The sequence below is a fragment of the Camelus dromedarius genome, chromosome 19, assembly GCF_036321535.1.
Source record: "Camelus dromedarius isolate mCamDro1 chromosome 19, mCamDro1.pat, whole genome shotgun sequence".
Lineage (NCBI taxonomy): Eukaryota > Metazoa > Chordata > Mammalia > Artiodactyla > Camelidae > Camelus > Camelus dromedarius.
The window spans coordinates 34,594,240-34,616,240 of NC_087454.1; the positions used below are offsets into that span (position 1 = coordinate 34,594,240).

At 40.5% G+C, this 22,001-nt stretch overlaps 1 protein-coding gene and 1 non-coding gene across 2 annotated transcripts; one reads left to right on the forward strand and one right to left on the reverse strand.

Annotated features, from left to right (window-relative positions):
* Positions 1 to 1,160: 1,160 nt before the first annotated feature.
* On the reverse strand, positions 1,161 to 9,807 carry LOC105099546 (glutathione S-transferase). Its single transcript, XM_064476072.1, has 5 exons — positions 9,792 to 9,807; positions 7,918 to 8,050; positions 4,743 to 4,884; positions 2,680 to 2,811; positions 1,161 to 1,331 (listed from the first exon to the last, which is right to left on the reverse strand). The coding sequence occupies exons 1-5, from the start codon at positions 9,805 to 9,807 to the stop codon at positions 1,161 to 1,163; spliced, it is 594 nt and encodes a 197-aa protein (XP_064332142.1).
* Positions 9,271 to 9,343, forward strand: TRNAA-AGC (transfer RNA alanine (anticodon AGC)). Its single transcript has one exon. It is a non-coding gene; the product is annotated as a tRNA-Ala (tRNA).
* Positions 9,808 to 22,001: the final 12,194 nt, after the last annotated feature.

Sequence of the window (22,001 nt, forward strand, 5' to 3'; positions counted from 1 at the left end):
AGATTGGTAAGGAGGGTTATTGGAGCCAGAACTCTTCCTCAGGAGCACATATTCTGTCTCTGAAACAGTAATAATCCTGAGACGAAAGTGATTTTGTCTCCAACCACTACTTCTTTCTCGGCATGGTTATCAATTTACGTCCAGGGCACTTGCCTATAGGTGAGTCCCCCCAGCCCAGTTCTCCCACCGACTGCTCTCTGCCCTTTACAAGGTCATGTCCCATCTCTGGGACTCACTTTCTCCTCCTAGAGAAGGAATTTGGACTAAATGATCGACCAGACTCCTTAAAGCTCTAAACGTCTGCAATTCTGGTCCTGTTGGCTCCACTTGCACAGTGGTGTCAAGATTTCAAACCATTCTTTCCAAAACATGCTGGGTAGAGTCTCCACTGATAACAGCAGAGTTGATAAGGTTGTGTTCAGTTACCTTTCCCAACTGACCTTCAAGGAGGTTGTTAAATTTTCAGTGATGATTCAATTAAGGGGAGAATGAAAAAAAAAAAAAAGCCTATTCGTTTAACCAAATCAGAAACCCAGAGAGAATCTTTTGATACACTTTTAAATATCCTGCTTTAAAAAAAAAATCCTGCTAATTGTAATGGTACCAAACAGGTTGTTACACAAGCAAGACTGGGGACACAGTGGTTATTGGAGTCTCTGTGCACATGCGGAAGGACCTTCTGATTTGGATGGACAGCAGTTTGTGCTCAGACTATCTATGATGCTAAGAAATGTGAAATGGATTCTATCTGTAAAAGACTCTAGTGATTGGCAGTTTAAGAAGCTAGTTTAAAGCTATGCCGTGTCCTGGACTTTTCCAGAGGAGGTGGAAGTGGGTGATGGTTGATCTATGTGTGGTTGTTTCTTTGGTTTATTTGCTTTAAAAGAAATCTTTGGTATCTGTCGGTTTACTTATGATTTTACTCTTTGGCAGTAAGTAGAATGCAGAAGAATTTTCATTTGGATGATTCTGATTACTTGGTATTTCCCTGTTTTATGAAAAACAGAAGAAGCATTGTCTGATTTACAGATAAGTATTAGGTAGTTTTATTTCCTTAGGCTTTTTATTATTTTATTAAAATGGCCTTGTGATTTCTTTTCTGGGCAGTGCTGCAAATGTAAAGTGAAGTATTTCCTGAGTTCTTTAGACCGCTTCATTTGTTAATGCTCAGCTATTATTGTACCCATGTTTTTAAGAGACATGCCATGTTCAAATTTGAATATATTCTTCACGACCTCAGTGGAATCTTCATCTAATGGAGGTTTCCTCTGGCTTCCAGGCTGGAGAAATTTATTAATTGTGGGAATGGAGCTGATTCTGGCCTTAAATTCCTAAAATGCAAATGTATACTGTCCGTGAGAAGAGATTCTGGCAAAATAAACAAAAGATAAACGGGACCCATTTTTGTGTATGAGAAAAAATGTTGAAAATGTACATTTCTCATTGCCGGTAGAAGTGGGGGATAAAAATGGAATTTTTACACATTGTGTGGCATTGCAAAGCGATGCCTGGCAGAACACAAGCTAGCAATATTTCTCAAGGAACACAGAAATGTTAATAGGCTCAAACCACATGATCCCATTTGTAAGATTGTATCCTAATATAATCTTGAATGTGGAAAAATTCATATCCATGAAGATGCTGTTGCAACATTATTTACAGAAGCAGATATTCCAGAGTATCCTGATGTATTACTAATAAACCAAAATCCTCATTTTTCTCATGTTATAAACATTATTCATGTCATGTAATCTCTGAAAAACGTAACTTCAAGTGGCGGCATAAAATTCAAGACATTTCTCAGGTATTGAATATTTAGGTTGTTTATGATCATCACTATTTAAAGTTATCCTGAGCACAATGAACAGAATATTATATAATGATGAAAAATGAAAAAATACAGTACACTTCATTGTCTAAAAGTGAGCCAAACTAAGTAACAATACCAAAACGTGCTTGTGTGTAATGTAACATGAAGTGGAAAAGTGAGGCTGCAGAGTTATCATGACTTAGATTACAGCTATTTTAAATCAGCATATTTTTAAAAGGTTATAAAGGAATCCACAACATAGCACAGTGTTCTAGAACTCAGGCGGTTAGGTCAGGCAGACCAAGGTTTGAGTCCCACTCCTGCCACCTACTAACAGGGTGACCTCAGGAAAGTTAGTTAACCTCTCTGAGTCTTGTCTCCTATCTACTCTGAGGATGGAATAAAATAAATGGGGTAAAGTGTGTGCAGTGCTGGTACAAGGCTTGGCGGGTAACAATAGCATAGTCCGTGGTTATGGGTATGGTTACGCAGTGGCTCTGTTCGGAGGGGCTTAAGTGTTGTCCCTTCACCTTGACAAGAGGAAGGAAGCTGCTTGTACTGTGGGTCTGCTACATTCCAGACAAAGCCTTCGAAATTCAACTCCTGCAAGAAGCCTGGCCCGGGTGAACCTCCTCTGCTTTCCCACATCCTTTTACCGTTTCGTTGACTCCATTATGTTGAGGTTATCTGTCTGTGTGCTTGTCTCCCTACTAGCCATGTTCCTTGAGGGCATCTTGGCACCCCTAGCACAGGTCTTGGCATAAAGAAGTTAGTAGGTTCTTAAAGGATAATGAATGACTTAAGGAAAGATTATAAATGAGTGATTAAAAATCCCTTCTCCTTCTTGGGAGCTGTTTGGAGAGCATTACCTGTAGCAGAGGGAAGCCTGAGAGGACCTTGGGTTTGCACTCTTCAACCATGAAGATGACTTCAAGGAGCTGTACATCCGTCCAGCTCTGCCGATCGCCCACCAGAAAATCTTGCCCGCGGTCTCTTAGTGCCTGCGGATAGTCGAAAACGAAAGATGAGGATTTGGGGTCCTCCAAGTTAAAGTCAAAGTGGTTTGGCAGGCCTCTAAGAATTCAGAGACCTGGTTCCCGATCTTTGCCCCCAGCTCACTGTGTGAGTTTAGATAAGTCCCGCTTCTCTCCCAGGACCTCAGTGTGTTCATCTGAAAGAGGCAGGAGAGCTTAGATCCTCCTGAGGATTCTGAACACTGGAAGCAGCTCCTTCTCCTGTGCCTTCTCCACGAGCCTTTATGGAACAATTTTACCACCGCCACCTGGACCGGGGCTCCTCCTGGTCTGTGACAGTCATCTCTCCTCCCAGCATCCCAGGGCGGGAGTCTCAAGTGTGAGGCTCCCTCTCCCCAGGACCCACACCTCACTTCTACAAGCAAATTTCCGTCTACTAGGGCTTATGGGTCACTTTGAGTCAAAATCAGCCGAACACAGATGATTGGAGTAGGAGATCACTGAGGACTCGCTGTTCGAGCCCTAAAGCTCTGTGATGTTGGGACACTGGGGTGTGAGATGGGGAGTTAGAGGCATGAGTGCAGGCTCCCGTGTTCTCAGCTGTATGGTGCTGGGCACGTTACTTCGCTGCTGTTGAGTTCTGTGGGTAACAGAGGCACATCTTTCGTGGAGTTACCGTGAAGATTAGATGGCATCCCAAGCAGATGGCGTGTGTGGTGAGCACATAGTAGGGGATGAGCCATCAGTATGATTAGCAGAGCTGTCAGCGAGGATGGTACTGTCACTGCTTTCAGCCACATGCAAAGTCTCTGTTTTTCACGGTATCCCATAGTCATTGGGAACGGTGGTGCCAAACATCCATTCCATTGCCACTCTTGGTAAAATTATAAGATAGAAATCTTGTAAATTACATGCCAATTGCAAAGGGTTATATTATCCTTGAATAGTCCTGAAGGAATGCTATGGAGAAAGCCTGAGGTAAAATCTTCAGTCTAATCCATCTTCCATCTTGGACCAAGGGAACTGAAAACTCACTAAATGTCATTAAGGGAAGGGGACAACCTAGGAACTTAGAGTATCTGGGGAGTTGGTACATAAATCAAAGACAGAAGCATCAAGTAAATAATCTCCTTCACTTGACTAGGCTATACAAGGGTTAACTGTGACAAATATATTTAAATGGATGTACCAAATCATTCAGTTGGAACCGGTACAACTCAGTCCAGAAAGGATGGAATAAACCGGCATTGCAAGTGGCTTGGAAAAACTCGTCTAGTTCTTTTTTTTTTTTTTTTAACCAAACGCTAACATTCTTCATGATCTTTTCCTACTGATGACTGATGTGATAATGGCAAGAGCGCTGACAATCATCCAACCCTTGTGTTAGGGATGGCACTAAGTGTTTGCTTAAAGCACAAGCTTTTTGAAACATTATTTTTCAGCTGTTAAAAATGCAGAGACAGATGAAAAGCAGGTGTTATTTTTTGGAACAGTTTTTCCCCTTAACTTTTAGAATATGGCATAGAATTCTGCAAAACCTTATAAAGTGCCCTGAGCCCTGATACCATCCTGTGTATTTTAGAAATAAAATCCATCCTTCCCCCACCCCCAACTGTCTAATTAGTGTGGGGTTTTTTTTCTCCCTAGAATTCTCTTTATAAGGCCCTGTTATACTCCAGAATATTCAGTCAGGTAACTGAAATTCTGTGGGCAGCAGAACCACAAAGAATGCTGAAGTTATGCAGGACATCCTTACATAAATAAAACCCAGAAGGCGGGATGGGAGAGTGGAGGGCAGATTTGTTTTATAACTGCCTTTGGGGGAGGAATTTTGCTTTCATGAAGTGTTTGGGGAATCTTTCATCCACCAGTAAAATTCTTTATTTTTCGTTTAGTCCTCCTCCCCTCCTCCCCGCCCTGATCCAAGTCACAGAGCAGGGCAGAAGTCTGCAGCTCACCTTCTCATAGACGGGGAAGAACCTTGTTGTGGCTCTTTCAAGGATGTATTGGAGGTTCATCTCCTTCTCCCCGGGCAGGGAGAGCGGGAGGAACTTGACCATGTCACTGAGGTCCTTCAAGCCTTCTGCATACATGTCGATCCTGGAGAAGGAAGGGGTGGTGAGTCAAGCGTTGCAGACAAAGGAAACTCTCACTTCGTGAGCCAAAGGGACGTGTGAAATAATGCCTCGGCTTCACCTGTCTGGGTATCAGGTGTCTCCACATTCCAGGAATTAAAGCCCAGTGTTTCTACCTGCATGCTGCTCCTTTGAGATGCTGAGATCCATCTGAGAGGGAGGAAAATTATAGGAGTAAAGTATGTGTGTGATTACATCGAGTATGTGAAACTAATGCTAAATAACACAAGCACAGACAGGGTTAAAATAATCCCTAAAAAATGATGAACTGGTACACTTTACTATGTGTAGAACAGAAAAACAACCAGGACCTACCGTACAGCACAGGGGACTGTATTCAATTTCTCGTAATAACGTATAATCGAAAAGAATCTGAAAAGAAGAAATACCTATGCATGTATATGTGGAACTGAATTGCTTTGCTGTTACCCCTGAAAATAACATTTTATATCAACTACACCCCCATAAAAAATAAAATGTAAAAAAGTCCTCAAATAATGAATTAGGCAAAGATCCTATTTGGCTATTTAAATGTTGTAATGACAGTGAGATTATCCATGCCGGCACATCCTGGGGAAGAGGTCACTGAGGACCTCTGTACTGCTGACGTCTCCACCTGGATTGAAGGTTCTCAAACTGCTCAATTTAATAAGGCACAGAACTTACCCCCACAAGTTCCCACTTGCCACCCCCCACACCTCTGTGCAGAATGAATAGAACGATAGGTATTGTGTTTGACAAGACGCCATAGCGTCGTGAAAACACCACTGGTCTGTCACTGGGAAACCTCTGTCCTCATCCAAGGTGAGCCTCTTAACCTCTCTGCACCACAGTTCCTTTAGCTTGAACCTGGAATAGCCATGGGTGTCTTTGAAGATGGCCTGAAAGTCTTTGCTTCTCCTGCCCTGAGAGTAAGCCTCATTCTCCTGGTGAACCTCAGTGGGTCTTGGAGACTTGATTGACTAATAGACCAGCGGGGGGCAATCATGTTCTGAGCCTCCGAGGTGAGGTCCTTAGAAGCCTGACAGCTGCCGCCTGGTCCTCTTTCTTCTGCCTTTGTCTAAGGCAAGCCAGCCGCAGGTGCGCTGTCGGACCACACGGAGAACCTTGTGCTGTGAGGAAGCCAAGCTAGCCACACAGGGATGTCAGGTAGAGAGAGCGAGCTGCTTGGGCAGGCCTGGCTGGTCCAGTGCTCCCAGCCCAGGTGCCAGCTGTTACCAGTGAAGAACGTGTAAGAGACAGAGTGTCACCCGGCTGGCCGGGCTGCCCCACAGGACGGTGAGAAAGTGCCTGCGGCAGGAAGTCACCAGAGGAGCATTCTGCGCATTTGCGATTACGACACTGAAGGAGTTTTAAAATGGAGTGTCTCACACGTGCAAGGTTTTGTCATAACAGTATACCAAGGAAGGCAGCCTACAAATTTATTCACTTGTTTTCAATCTATAAACATGAGTTCTGTGAAACAGGTACTTTAAAAAAAAACATTTTGCATTGAAAGGAACCGTGGCACCTTAGAGAAATGACTGGGTCCGAGTCGAGAGCAGGGAGAGTCACAGGGTTAATCTGGGTCATCCCATTACACCAGATACGGAGGAAGCGGTCAGAGACCCGAGGGGAAGGTCAACATCCCCAGCAGCCATGTGGCTTCCACTGACCAAAGGTAGGACAACCTGAGCATAAGTCAGAACAGCAATAAAAGTGAATTGAAACATATCAGTGACGTTTACCTGAATGAATTCACAGTGATACTAAAACAACAATTAATTGGTCAATGTTGGAGGATGCTGGTGAGCCCACTTATTGTTTGGAAAATTGGTAAACAGAGGGCTAGCATGTCTTTCGTAAAGGAAACTGCACTCCAGGTAACCAGAGAGCAGATGAAGGGACATTTTTATTTATAGAAGTACTCTAGGTAATAAATGCAGAAGGAATGATGGCACTGAACCCCACTGGCTACTAAGGTCATAAAAGATAGACAAGCAGACATTGTGAGCTTCCTAATTGGGGGTTGAACCAACACCTGTGACACAAGCAGTCTTACAGAAACCACAAGAACTTGAGTCTGATAAAAAAATCTTTAAACCCAACAACCAGTTTACAGAAAAAAGAGAGCCAAAGGAATGTGTTAAACGCCACTGTAGGGATGCAATCAGCAGAAATCTGGCAGGTAGAATCTTCTAGAAAGCAAGGGAAAGCTTATACTGAGATTGAAAAATACCAGATCAATTTAAAAATGTTTACTGCATGAAATTTTTTAAATTTAAGCTTTCGAAAATAAATGCATTTTTGAAATAAGACAACACGAAATTTATTTAAAACACACCTGGGTTAGTAAAACATTGACTATTTGTTGTTTACCAACTAAGAGTTTTCTACTTCTGTGCCTTAATTTACAATTTAGGGAGGGTTGCTGTTTTAAACTCCAGGTAAGACCAGGCTAGTTTTGCTGGTTTGTCTCCAGATCAGTCCATTGCAAAAGGAAGGGTGTGTGCAGAAGTGAATTAATAAATGCCTGGGAGGTGGGGTAGGGTATCTAATGAGGTGGTTCCCAAAGGTCACATCCAGAATCAGTGTCGCATATTGGACACTCCCTGCCCCCTGATTGCATTTGTTCTTGTGATTTACTCAGCACTGCTCCCACCTAGTGGAGGCAAACGCAGATTCACAGAGAGCAGCAGACTCCTTTATCAGTTTCTGTGCTTGTTCTGTGCCTGTCGGCTAATGGCTTGACCCTAAATGTAGAATCAGAAAATGAAAGAAACTATGTAGTTGGCCACGAGTTGACAATTGTTGAAGGTAAAAGTTGTGTCCGTGGGGTTTATTATACTATTATCTCTCCTTTGATATGTGTTAGATTTTTCCATAAGAAAAAGTTAGAAAGCAAGACAAGAATGTTCTATAAATCTCTCAGGAACTACACATGTCTGCTAACAAGCCTAAAGGTTAATTTTTCTTTTCTATTTTTAATTTTCTTCTAAGTGAGAAGTAACCTATATACCAGGCTTGTTCCTTCGGGGTCCTCCCGTACAAGTCGTATTTTGCAGCGATGTATCTTAGGATGGCTCTGGTTTCTACCAAATTCATCCCATCCATTTCCACCATGGGCACTTCCTCATACATCAGGATACCACCTGAAAATATGCAAAGGAAAGTTGGATTATTAGTGTCCCTGATAGTAGTAACTAAGTTTTCTTTAAGGAAGCTACAAAATGGGACAAGGTAATCAAATACTGTTAAAATCTTCAGAAGCAGTAATCTAAAAGGAGCAATACGTAGGCATTCATTGCTAGAACAGTGTGTAGAGTGCAAGACATGTTGTTGAGGACTCCAGGAGGTACCAAAAATGCATATTCAAAAGCTTTCTGGCCAAGGGTCTCCTGTCTCATCACTTTCTCTCCATTCCTGTGGCCACCAAGTTACCACCATAACATGCCCACTGGGCCCTCTTTATCTGCCCTACACGCACTGCCTGGAGGCTTTCCTGGAGTCAAAAGGCTCTGCTCAAAACCTCCCAAAACTCTTCTTTTCTTGTGTGAGAATAATGTTAACCTCAGTCTGGAATCAGGGCACTCTTTGAAAGGTGCCTCCACGTCCCCTCCACACATCACTCGCCTCTACTCTCCTTCATGAGCCTCCATTCCTCCCCTGCCCCACCCTGCTCCCAGTCAGAATCCTAGGGACCTTCTAATGAATACAGTTCTTTGCTTGGGCTTCCTTTTTCAATCTTTCAAGGAATATTGGCATTAAAAAAAAACCCACATGGAAGCAACCTAAATGTTCATTGACAGATGAATGGATAAAAAAGATGTGGTATATATAACAATGAAATATTACTCAGCCATAAAAAAGAATGAAATAATGCCACATGCAGCAACATGGATGGACCTAGAGATTATCATACCAAGTGAAGTAAGACAGACACAGAAAGATAAATACCATATGCTATCACTTATATGTGGAATCTAAAATATGATATGACTGAACTCATTTACTTTTAAAATGGAAACAGACTCACAGACATAGAAAACAAACATGGTTACCAAAGGGGAAAGGGATGGGGGAGGGATGGGGGAGGGATAAATTAGGAGTTTGGGATTAGCAGATATAAACTACTATGTATAAAATAAACAACAAGGTCCTAATGTATAGCCCAGGGAACTACATTCAACATCTTGTAATAACCTATAATGAAAAAGAATCTGAAAAAGAATATATACATATATGTATAACTGAATCACTATGCTGTACACCAGAAATTAACACAACCTTGTAAATCAACTATATTTTGATTTAAAAAAACCCACAAAACGTATAACTAGAGAGAGCTATGGTTTAATTAAAAAGAAGTGGGGGAGGGTATAGCTCAGTGGTAGAGCGCATGCCTAGCATGCATGAGGTCCTGGGTTCAATCCCCAGTACCTCCTTTAAAAATAAATAAATAGACCTAATTACCTTCCCCCCCAAAATAAAAAAAATTTTTTTAAATTTTAAATAAGAAATAAAAGAATGTGTGTGTGTCTTTTACAGTAATGGGGAGAACTTGGTCTATTGCAGCATGAGTAACAAGGCTTTTATCTCACCTTGGATTAATTTCTCAAATTCTGCAAGTGTTTCAAAAAGTTCCTCTTCAAACTAAAGAATGAAAGAATATAAGAACAAGTTACTATTGTTACTTTTATTATTACTGACGAGATCACAGAGAAAGAGTTAAATGGAAGGTAGGGGTCTAAGCCACTAGTTCGACCAACTTTTCAAGTGGTTATTAAACCTGCGCTGTATTTTTCTGGGTCTCATGCAACAAATGAAGTTTTTATATAAAACCAAAGGGAAGGGTTTACTGAATTTAGTTGATCCAGGAATATCTACACCTACCGTGGTGCAGATGCATGCTGGGTGAATTTTTCGGGCCACAGTTTAAATGCAGGCTCTCCCCTAAGTTAACGGGGACAAGCTGCCGACTCCCTTCTAATGTCAGTTTCTGAACATGTGAAAATGAAACCAAATCATGGTGCTGTCATGATGACTAAATGAATTCATACCAAGTAAGACTAACCCTCATGCCTGCATCAGTAATTGAACGCTGTTAGCTTTTTTTCCCTCATCACTTTCACATGTGTGGTGTTTTTGAACTTTATTTCCTCAAGGACATGCAAATGTTTTTCTGATCATTCCATTATATATTCTCTTTTTAAACCCAAGAGGCTTAGACTCAGAGGAATTAGGTTGCAGCCAATCTCAGAAATGACTTGGTCACAATCTAACAATAGAACTGAGTGAACTCAAAAGACCTCTGTTGCATTATTTAAAGAAACATAAATCAAGGTATAGTTTATTTCTTGCTGCTGTCAAGATTGTTTTTCACTTGTCTTGGTTTTCAGTTTTATTGTTAGATGGTTCCCAATCAACTTCTGGATACTTTCTCTTTAAAACATATCCACAAATCGAATGTGTACGTTTTGCATAGTACAATTTTAACGTAAATTTTATACACAATGAGTTTTTCTGTTGTATTTCCTATCATGATTACAGATGGAAAAACCAACACATAACTGGAAAAATAGTATTTTTCCCAACAATTCTATTCTACCCCCTTTACAACAACAACAAAATAACTAAAAGTTTAAAAATTTTGTAATTTGGAATAATAAAAACTATTAAGAAAAGAGACTGAAACATAGTTCCCTGGTTGTCATTTCTGAATATTCTATATTAAATAATGTTAAACCGGGCTGTCAAGCGCCCTCCTTCCTAAACCTCGAAGACCAACGTTAATTACAAGTCTCAAATCCAAGAGAAAGAAACATCTCAGTGTCTAGGGAAATCTGCCATCTTTAGTAGACAAAGAGGACAGATGCAAAGAAAAAAGAAATCTGTCTTCCCCTTATTCACTTACCAAATACTTTCAATATTATTACACAAGTTATAGGAACTCATTGTAGAAAAACTAGGAAATAATGGATAAGCTAAAAAAATTCGTCCTCCTTTTCGGCCCTTTCTCTCAGATCGAGCAGGTGTTTAGTAGACAAACTCTTTTCCTTGTGATTATGTCTTAATGAGCAGAAACATGCGTTCAGAAGGTAGAATTGGGCACTTTCTATATTTAAAAAGAGTCTTTGTGTGAGGAGGAGTGTGTACCTGGGGGAGGGGGTTTCTCCCTCCCCCCACCCTTGCTCTTGTTTTTACAAATTAAGTTATCCCTGAGTCTGCTCAAGGATGCCCAATATTAAGACTCTCTCTCCACTTCCTCTTATTCTATGTTCCAAAAACCCTTCTTGGTCCAGACAGGGAATTGGTGGTAGGGATCTCTCTCTTTCTCTTTGTCTTATATTTTCAAAAAAAAAAAAAAAAAAAAAAGGCAACAGTGACATTAAAATATCGGTGCTCTTCTTTTGCCAAGCCTTCATTTGATGCTTGGAAAGCCCAGAGAGGTTAAGTGACTTGCCTGAAGTCCCTCAGCTACAGGATGGAAGAACCAGGGCTAGACTCCCTTCTCTCCAAACCCACTACATGGTAGATATTCTCATCTCAGTAAATGCCTAATTTGTATTTAAATAACTTTTATAGGAAGAAGTCATATTTCAAAGTTAATAACCACTGTGAGACTACAGATAGGGGTAACCAATAAATAAAACAAAGCTTCACCCAATGTACTTTCCCCTAAACTTAAAGATTACTTAAGATTATTATGAAGTGTGATTTTTTTTTAAATAGCCATATGTTCATGATTTCAATTTCTCCAAAAATTTCTCCTGTCAGGAACTCCAGGCTCTTTTAACTGTCTGGTTTGGCCAGGGTCTGGGAGCTCAGAGAGTGGGCCCCAATCTCAGATTCTAACAAGGGCATTTGTTCATTTGTTACCTTAGGCCCCACTGGCTGCTGGGGAAGCAGGGAGAGGGCAGCTGTGGGCCCAGCCCAGGCCCAGAGGCTCACAGCCTGGGTGTGGACCTGGAGGAGCGTGGGATATATGGGAATTCTTCAGACTGGATACAATCTGAAGAATTCTCTGGTAGAGTCGACTGAGTTTTGCCAGATCACACAGAAAAGTTTTCCCACCAGAACTTTTTTTTTAACCAAAATGATGTGTTTTTGTCAATTTTTTCTTATGCTTGAAGGCTCACCATGTGAGGGGCTACATTAGGGAACCGCAGGGGCTCCAAAGATAAACAGAGCACAGCCATTTGGGCAAAGCTATATGTGCTCAAGGAGGAAAATTCGCTATGACTTACGTCAAAAGGAAACTTCAGGCACAGAAGGGGGATATTGACTACTGAAACTTCCTCTAGTTCTGACTAGCTATGATGGTGCCAACGCTGAATATAAAAACTATGAGGAATCAGAAGACCCAAGAGAAGGCTTCATGTGGCTCAAAATTGGCCTTTTACTGAAAAAAATTTGGTCATTGGAAGAAGACATGACAAGTTCAAGTCAAAAGAATTTTTTTGATGCTAAAAGACATTTAGTGTCCCCACCAAAGAACCTGCAGTGTTTTGGAAAGGTAGACTTTGGGTTCCCATCGTCTCCTGTGTGTTTTATCATGTTTTATTCAGATCTACCTGTCAAGCAACAAATTGAGTTGAGATTTAAGAAATAATTAGAAAAGAATGAACACAATTCTCTCTCCTTTCTCTTCACCCCCCTCTCTCCTTACCCACCTGTCTCCACTCTCATCACCTGTCCATCTGTCATCTGCTCATCTCAACATGGCTAGATCTCAAAAGCCTCTTACTGAGTGTAAGGAGGAAAAATATGCAATGATCTGCAAAAGGAACCATTTCTAGAAATTATTTCAAAAGGCACATGAGTCAGTGAGCACACATATAAACATAAAAAAAATATGAAGGCTGGACTGACTGGACAGAGGTTACTTAAGTGGAGATGGGGTGATGGTCCAACTGAACTTTAGATTTATCTGTTAATGTTTTATTTTTTAAAAGAAGATTAGATGAATATATGACCTGTGGTTTTTTTAAAAATAAAAATTAAAAGCAAATATGATAAAATATTTCTAATTTGCTCAGGCTCTGTAGTGGAATCATGTTTATTTACTATAACATTCTTTGTACTTTGCTCCACACGTTTTCAAAATTATAATTTAAAGTTTTTTAAAAAGTCAAAGCAAAAGATTTTTGAGTTGAGGTATGATTGACGTATTACATGATATTCATTTCATGGTGCAACATAATGTCTCAGTATTTGTATACATTGTGAAATGGTCACCACATAAGTCTAGTTACCATCTGGCACCATCGCCAGGTAAAGTTACAAAAAATTTTCTTCTCATGCTGAGAACTTTAAAAATTTACTCTCTTGGCAGCTTTCAAAAATGTGATACAGTATTATTAACTGTAGTCACCCTGCTATGCATTACATCCCCAGGACTTATTTATTGTATAATTGGAAGTTTGTACCTCTAGTCCCCCTTCACCCATTTTGCCCACTCCCCAAATCCGATCTCCCAGCAACCAGCATTCTGTTCTCTGTAACAATTGTGTTTTATTTTGTTCGCAAAACAAAGGAATTTTAGGAAAACAGTGATGACCTTTTCACAAAGGCTTTTGCTTTTATTATAGCAGAAATTCTCAACCAGGGGTCCTACAATCCAAGTATGTATTTAATGGCTTATAGGAACCCCCTAAAATTGTATGCATCTATGTTCTCTTTTTCCTGAGAACAGTCTAATAGATTTCTTCAGATTCTAGTATTAAACATACTACCTTCCCCTAAATTTCTTCAGACTCCCGCACCACCAGATTAAATGGTACATTGCACAGAATATCTAAATAATAAACCATGTTCTAAGCTGCATTCATATAAGACATCTGCATTTCTAGAGAAATTGGTGCTTCTGTCAAAGCTGAAACAGAATACAGGGCTTCCTAATGAGTGTCAGGTCACCAGGGCTGCTGGCTGTTTTCACGTCAAACCATGTGGACTGGCCGAAAGTTTGAAGAAGTCTCCCTGCTTTTTCACTTTTGGATCCAAGAGACCATTTAGGAGTCACTGAAAATAATTTTGTGGGGTTTACAGATTTTTAAATCTTTAAATTGTGAATATAAACTTATATTCAGGTATATTTTTGGTAGTGAATGATATGTTCTTATGTCAGTAACGATGAGATTGTTCCATACATTTAAAGAAAATGATCTGTTTCTTAATATTCTTGAGGCAAATGTAAGTGAATGCAATACTTGGCTGATAAGAACGAAATGAACAGAAGCCGTGTGAATGAATTCGTTCCTCCCTCCCTCCCTTCCTTAGTTAATCATTGTTTGCCCCATCCTTGAATGCTCTCAGTATCAACAAGCAGTGACCTGGCGTTCAGTCAAGCCTCTAGATATCAATTCATAGGAAACACAATAAACACGTCAGGGATGGAATTAGCAAAATCAGCAACATTTATGATATGGAACTTGATCGGATTGCTATTTTCAGAGAGGACTAGCAACGTACAGATTCTGTGGTGGGGGGGTGGGTGTTAGAAATGCAGGCATCTCAGGCACCACCCCAGAATCCATATTTTAAGATCCCCAGGAATTTATATACACATTAAAGTTTGAGAAGCACTGTTCTCCAGCTCAACTGATCCACACATTTCAAATGACTTTCTGCTTTTACATTTCCATAAGAACATGTATAAATTGCATTAAAAATCAAAGAGGCACGGAGAACTTATAGGTTAAAGAGATTTAAGAGATTCTTCAAACTATTGCAAAACATAGACCTTTTTTTGGTTTCTGGTTCTAACGCAGGAGTTATTGTTTTAGAAAATATGACATAATTAGGAGAATTTGAACCATGACTGAACATTTGCTCTAAGGGAATTACTGTTAATTTTTTAGTTATAATGATGATTTTATGGAATGTTTTTCAAAAAGAATCCTTATCTTTTAGGGACGAATGTCAAAGTATTTGTGGATGAAGTATTCTGATTTGGGGATTTGCTTCAAATTAATCCAGTTGTGGCGGAGGCGGGGGTAGAAATATAAGTGACCTTTTGTGGCTAATTGCTGTGTCTGGGTGATGGGCATGTGGGTTTTATTATACTAGTCTTTCTACTTTTTTAAATCTATGAAGTTTCCCATCATAAAAAGTATTTTTAATTGCTCAGCAAAAGCTGATGTCATTCATAACAGATTAAAGTTTTAAGGGCCCTGATGTGACTTGACTTCTGAATCATGAGGAGATTAGAGACAGTGTTCACTCCAGCTTTAGAGATGAATGATGTGATCAATGCTGCACCCAAATGAGCCTTCTGAATTCAGGTTTAATGACTCCAAGCCCTGCGGACACTGTCTGAACTGTGACTCTGTCTCAACTGAATCTATAACCTTCATCGCTTTCCTGGAACTTACAGAAGAAAAGCAATGAAAAAATTTAGCTTTTTTGGTCTGGGTTTGACCTTCATAAGTAACCTCTCTGCGCCTCAGTTTCTTCATCTGTACAATGGGGATAGGAACACCAATCTCATGGGTTACTGAGGGTTTTAAATAAGATAAAGCACGTAATGTGTGCAGAGAGATGGAGGGGAAGGAAGGGAAGTTAGATCCTGAAGTATCCACGAGAGGAGACCTCTCTCTTTCCTCGCATGAGCTCAGGCACATGCTGGAGGAGGCAAGCTAAGAAATGCCAGGATCCCTGTGTGGTAGGGTGCCTGAGGACCTGGGAAGCACTGCCTGTGTCTTGCAAACTCAGAATGACTCAAAAGCATTGAGTAGAAAGGTCAAGGTGCTGTGACTAGGCCGATGGGCTCATGATCGCCTCTGGGTTCTCAGCATCCCAGCAAGGCAGAAGAACCAGTGCACAGCTTTAAGTTCAAAAGACAAAAAAAATTCAAATAAAGGGCGCAGCAGTTTCCTGCAAGACTGTCCCCGAGACTCAGCGAGGATGAGGAGGTCTAGGTAGTCTCCTGTTGAGGACAGGATGGCCTCTCCTTGTGCAGGGGGACTTAGAGACAACCCTGGGGAAAATATGGGGCAGGGGGGTGTTGGAAAGGAGACTGGAACTGTCTGAGATATAGTTTGTACCTTTGATGGAAGGGGACTCAAAATAGGAATTAAACTCAGTTAGAAAAATAGAAAGTAATTCTTGCACTTGTGAATTTGTGAACGGATTCATCCCTAAATCCACATGTAACAAAGTTCCCTTTTCAGAGGGGACGCAGCTTAGAATCAATGTTAACAATCAGTGAAATATCAATTATTAAAAGGAAACAAACCATAAAGCAGATGCATTTGCATTACAAGGAATGGAAGGAACATTACGTTTCAGACTCAAAAGTCTGTTGTTCCTAATGTTTTCTGAGGCTCTAATACATCTCACAGTTTTAGAATCCCAGAAGGATGACGGGATAGGATTTATTCTGAATAGCAAGACTGGCAATGTTTAATAGTTCTGAAAAATAAAAGTGTATTCTGAATGCCAGTGTCTCAATTAGTTGCCTTGGTTAACTATTTAAAGTCAAAATGTCTTGACCTTGTATTTTATTGGACTGTTTATCTCCTAAAAGGGAATGAAGCTAGAAGATACATGGGTTACCTCTGAAAAGGTGTATCATCATTCAATAATAATTTGCAGAACTTACAATTATATAAAAGTACAAATCATAACTAAGGGACCCTAATTTATAGGAAATTTGATGTCAATTAAACAGTTAACCAAAAGAAACCTATAAAGAAGTCAAATAAACTCAGAATGAAAATATCAAATGTGGAAAACAGGTTTTGATTTATTTAGAAATATATTCTTGATATTGTATGTTCACATGTTTATATTTAAAATAAAATATACATATATGTGAGATGTAATGGTAGATCCCTCGTCCACATGTTCAAATTTGTACATTTTTTTAAAAATTTGAGGTGAGAGAGAAATAAGAGTATTTGGCAAAAGTACAACCAGATCAATATAGCTAATTAATTTTAAACAATTCGACATGCAGTTGCGGCTTTCATTAAAGCTACAAGTTTATTATAAACAGAAAAAAATTAGAAGTAGTTTTAGTACCTGGGACTTAAGTGTTGGGCACACAGTAAACACATTCTAGAATAATTGCTGGATTTTAGCAACTGGACTTGTTTGCTTAAGAGAAAGTATTGACTTCGTCAGACCAATGACACCAAACAGAGCTTTAATACTTAATGCTTAATAAACCAGAATTAAGAGACTACCATCTTCCACTAGCTTTTTCTAGCTCTCTCTTTCCTTTTGTAACTATGCACTTCCAAATCTCTTTTTCACTGAGGTCAAAAGGAAGCTTAAGAAAAAGTCTCAGTAGACTCTTAAGGACATTGATCACAATTCTTTCCACCTATTTGCAGAAAAGGAGGAATTAAAAACAATTGTTGTGCATTTATCTCATTCTAGCCAGAAGAACTTGGTCAGGGAGGCAAACCTGCTAAGTAAACCAATTTTACAGCTTTCAAATGTGCCTTTGAAGTCACAAAAATCAAAGGAACTAATCCATTGTTTAAAGTGCATAAGAATAAAAGGAATTAAGTAGACCAGTAACTGCATGCCTTGATTTTTTTTTTTTTTTTAATCCTCAGCCTACATTCTAGAATTTTGTCTCTAATTGTCTTGGCATCATGCCTCCATTCTGTGTGGTCCACTGAAACTGGGTTTTAGTCATGTGGACTCTTGGGTACTTTAAGAGAAAGAGTAAAGACATTTCCCTCCAGAAAAGCCAGTCTAATAACCTCGCCCACAGTACATTTTTATATGGCCTTAGATATTGAATATATATATTTTCCAGTTTATGGAAAATCTTTACATCCTGCCTAGGACGTAAGGTGAGGTTTGCTTTGCTCCCATAAAGATGCTGTCCGAGAACACATGGGTCTGATTTGGAAAGGTCTGTGCTTCAGTCTCCTTGTAGGAAGATCACAGTTACTAGGAACTAAATTGTTTCTGACAGTGGAAAACAATGCTTTGTGAAAAATAATCGGATGGTAGCTAGATGAACAAACACGTTAATTTATTCAAAATGCACTACAAAAAATTACGCAAAATCAGTTCTTCAAGAAATCCCAGTGACGTATTATATGTTCACTTAATGTCTTTAAAGTGTCAAAGGATCTTAAAACATGGAACTTCACAATTAAGTGCGATACACCCAACTGAGTTTAGTACACATTTTCTTCACATGTGTGTATGTGCGTGGAGCATGTATGTGAATACATTCTTGTACTGAAAGCTTCATTTCGAGAAAGCTTAGCATAAAAATATCCATTTATAAAACACAATATTAGAGGCAAGTAGTCCCACTATTCTAGGGTTGCTTTTGGTTTTGAAATGATTTGGTGAGTTTAAGAAGAAAGCTCCCTGAATATGTTTAAATGATTCTGTTAAAATGTTTTGATCCACACTTACCTTCTCAGGGAGTTACACCAGCCATTAGTAGCCCCAATTAAAGGGATGAGCTGGCCCCCATCCTTTTTACGACATTATGTTACAATTCATTTATTTTATGAGTTTGACAAATTATCACCAACATACTTATCTACGAGACTTCAGAAAGCGAATTAATTTCGTTTGGCACATTCACACACTGGGACTGGTGTTCAGCTTTCTCTTCCTCCTTTTTTGGTGCAGAAGCAGACAAGTTCTTCTTCTTTAGTTCAAGCTATGCTTGATTTCAAATAGCGATAGTGTAAAACCATACCTCCCTAAGTACCATATTCATCCAGGAAAAATGTCATGGAAGAAAGCCAGACTTATTGCTGCTTGTCACAATAAATTAGTTTGCGTTGTCTAGAATTTTATATAAACAGAACCATACAATAAGTGCTCTTTTTTTGTCTGCTTTTCCCAACTCAGCATAATCATTTTGAGACTGCCTCTGTTGTTGGGTTTATTTAAGCTTGTTTATTGCAAAGTAGTTGTAGGCATTTCCTGTGGCCACTGTGACAAATTACCACAAACTAGGTGTCTTCAACAACAGAAACTCATTCTCTCACAGCTCTGGGGACCAGAAGTCCATCAAGTTGTTAGCAAGGTTGGTTCCTTCTGCAAGCTCTGAGGGAGAATCAGTTCCATGCCTCTCTTCTAGTTTCTGGTGGCCGCCAGCAATCCTCAGGGCTCTTTGGCTGGTGACATCATCACTCCATGCTGCATCATAGAGTTGGATGATGGAAGAGGACACCAGACAGAGGGAAGGATGGATGGAGGTGAAGAGATGACGGAGTAAGAAAGAAGTGTCGAGGGGAAGTGTGGAGACCGTTCCAACTCAGCCTTCAGCCAGCAGTTCTTAGATGCTCTTTTGACAGTTTACTCCAATGTGGATTTAAGACTTAAGAAAAAGTAATTTCTCTGTTCCAGCAAACAGATTGCTCTGTAGAGAAATCAGCTGATAGTCTTATGGAGGTTCCCTTGTAACTAACTCTGTTTTTATCTTGCTGCCTTTAGCATCTTCTTTATTTTTACCTTTGGCTATTTTAATCATAACATGTCTTGGTGTAGGTCGGTTTGGGTTCACCTTGTTTGGGACGGTCTGTGCTTCCTGCAACCTACTCTGAGAAGTTGGTCTGACCAATGCCATGGCTGAGCACTAGATGGAGCCCCCCCACACCCTGGTGACCAGCATCTCGGTGCTTTAGGAACCTCTATGGCCCTGGTGGTACCGGCCTCAGCTGCTCTTGGGTGACTTCCCACCATTGCAGATGAAACTGAGCCTAACCTACTTAACCTTCCCTTTCTTTCCTAGATCTCAGATGAAGTCTACTGTCCCACTGCCTTTTTTGGGGAGCAAAACTTCTCAAAAGGGATCTAATTGCTATCTCTTCTCTCACTTCTCAGGAGAACCTACCCCGGACTGGCTTCTGTCCCAGCACCCACTGCTCTCAGAAGGCCAGAGCAGCCTGGTGTTACCTAATTCAGCGTGCAGCCCTCACCCTTGTCTCCTGTCTCCTGGTTTTGTGATGCCACAGTTCCCAGGTGCTTCCTCCTCAAGCTCCTGGCTCCCTCCCTTCTCTCTCATCGTAAGTGATCTCCTCAATCTGTTGCTATCATCAGAAGTGTGACTTCCAAAGCTAGGTCATAAAAGACATTTCTGGATCTGTCTTGCTCTCCCGAACTACCTGCTCTGGGGGAAGTTAGCTGGTCTGCCATGAGGACATTCAAGCCCTATGAAGAAGCAGACATGGCAGGAACGGAGGCCTCTGCCAGCAGCCATGTGAGTGAATCATCTTGGAAGTGGACACCCCCATCCCCAGTTGAGCTTTCAGATGATTGCAGCCCCTGCTGATGGCTTGACTGCAGCCGCCTGGGAGATCTTGACCCAGAACCACCCAACTAAGTTGCTCCCAGATCCAGGACCCTCAGAAATTGTCTTAGATAATAAATGTTTGTTGCTTTAAGTTACTAAACTTTGGGGTGCTTTGTTATACAGCAGGAGATAACTGGTAGGCCCAGGCCTACCACTCTGACCTCTGTCAGTGGGTGCTGGGACAGAAGCCAGACCGGGGTAGGTTCTCCTGAGAAGTGAGACAAGAGATAGCAGTTAGATCCCTTTCATGGTTCCCCACCGTGTTCTCACAACACATGCCTGCCTACTGCGCCTGACGCACAGCAAAGTCGTTCCTGACCCAGACCCTCGTCTTCACTGGTTAAGATCCTGTTTTCCTGGGTTTTCTTATGCTAGCTTCTTCCTCTCTGTCAAGACTTAGTCTGCTCTGACCACTATGTTAACCACTGCCCCACTGCCATCCATCACACTGCTCTCTTATTTTCCGCATGGCATTCATCAGTAAGCATAATTAACTTTTTAAACTGATTTATTTACTCATTGTTTGAGCAGGAAAATGCTCTCATATGTACCATAGAGCTCAGTAAACATTTATTGAATAAAACAATGAGTAAAATCTTTTAAATATTATTTATTGGAACCATAATCTTTAAGATTTTTTTTTTATCAGTTTTTGAGTCAGAGTCTAAATATTTTTGCTATTGCGTATGTTTGTATGTTGATTTAGAATGTTGCAACTATGTTGAAGGTTTCAAAGGACAACATATTCAAACACAGCTGCAGAGTGCAGAGGGGAGGTGAGCAAACATTGTGGACAACAGGTCGGAGGCAAGAGGGATCACGGTCAATGCAGATTAAGGTTGTGCTGACATACGACTCCCTTGTCCAAGTTGCGTAGCAGGATGTTTCTGATACAGATAAGTTCTTCAAGAAGGTTTTGGAAAATTGGCAAGTTGCTGTATATAATAGCTCAAATGTTGACCCAATCCCCACAGGACAGTCAGAGAAATTAATTTCTACATATGTGTGTGTGTATGTGTGTGTAATCTCTCCATGAAAATGGTGGCTGGTGTAGAAATCAAATACCAAATGTAAATTGCTTTTTAACAAATATCTTTATCTGTTTATGGCACAGATTACCCAGGAATTGGTATTCGAAATATTGAACATCTGGTATAGTAAATATAAATCAGTATATAAATCCATTTATATACTCAAAATTAAAAAAATATTTCCCTTTATTTTCTAAATAAGCCATGTATAGCATAAAAATGGATAAAGCCATAGTGCAAACCAGTCACACACCATTGTGGTAATATCTAATCATTCGTGATATTTGTAAATCGTCTGTGCGTTCTGGGCTGTGCGGGCTGGCAGTGGGGGCCTTCCTCCAGGAGGGCCATCAGATTCTGTCTGGGTGGCCCTTTCCTGTGCCTGTGACTCAGTGCATTCCTGGGTTCCTCTGCTGCTTTCTGACTTTGTCCTGTGGAAGGGAAGGGAAGCGGAGGCCCCAGAGGTACCACCTTCCCTTGCGGTGTCTTAACCCCACCCCCAGCTTTGTAAGCAGGTATTTCATTAAACTCTCCTCAGCCATGATTTTTGATTTAAGGTGATGTCTTCTTGTATTCACAGCACCACAAAGCCACAAAGAGGTCAGTATCATGCAGTTCACTTCAGGATAATAAAAAGGGGTTATAAAATATATGTTCCGGCCTGGAGAAGGCGAGATGTGATGAGGTTGAGAACCTCTGTTCAGAGCAAGGGTATACGAATATATTGCTGGTGGGGAGGGCATAGCTCAGTGTTAGAGCATGTGCTTAGCATGCACGAGGTCCTGGGTT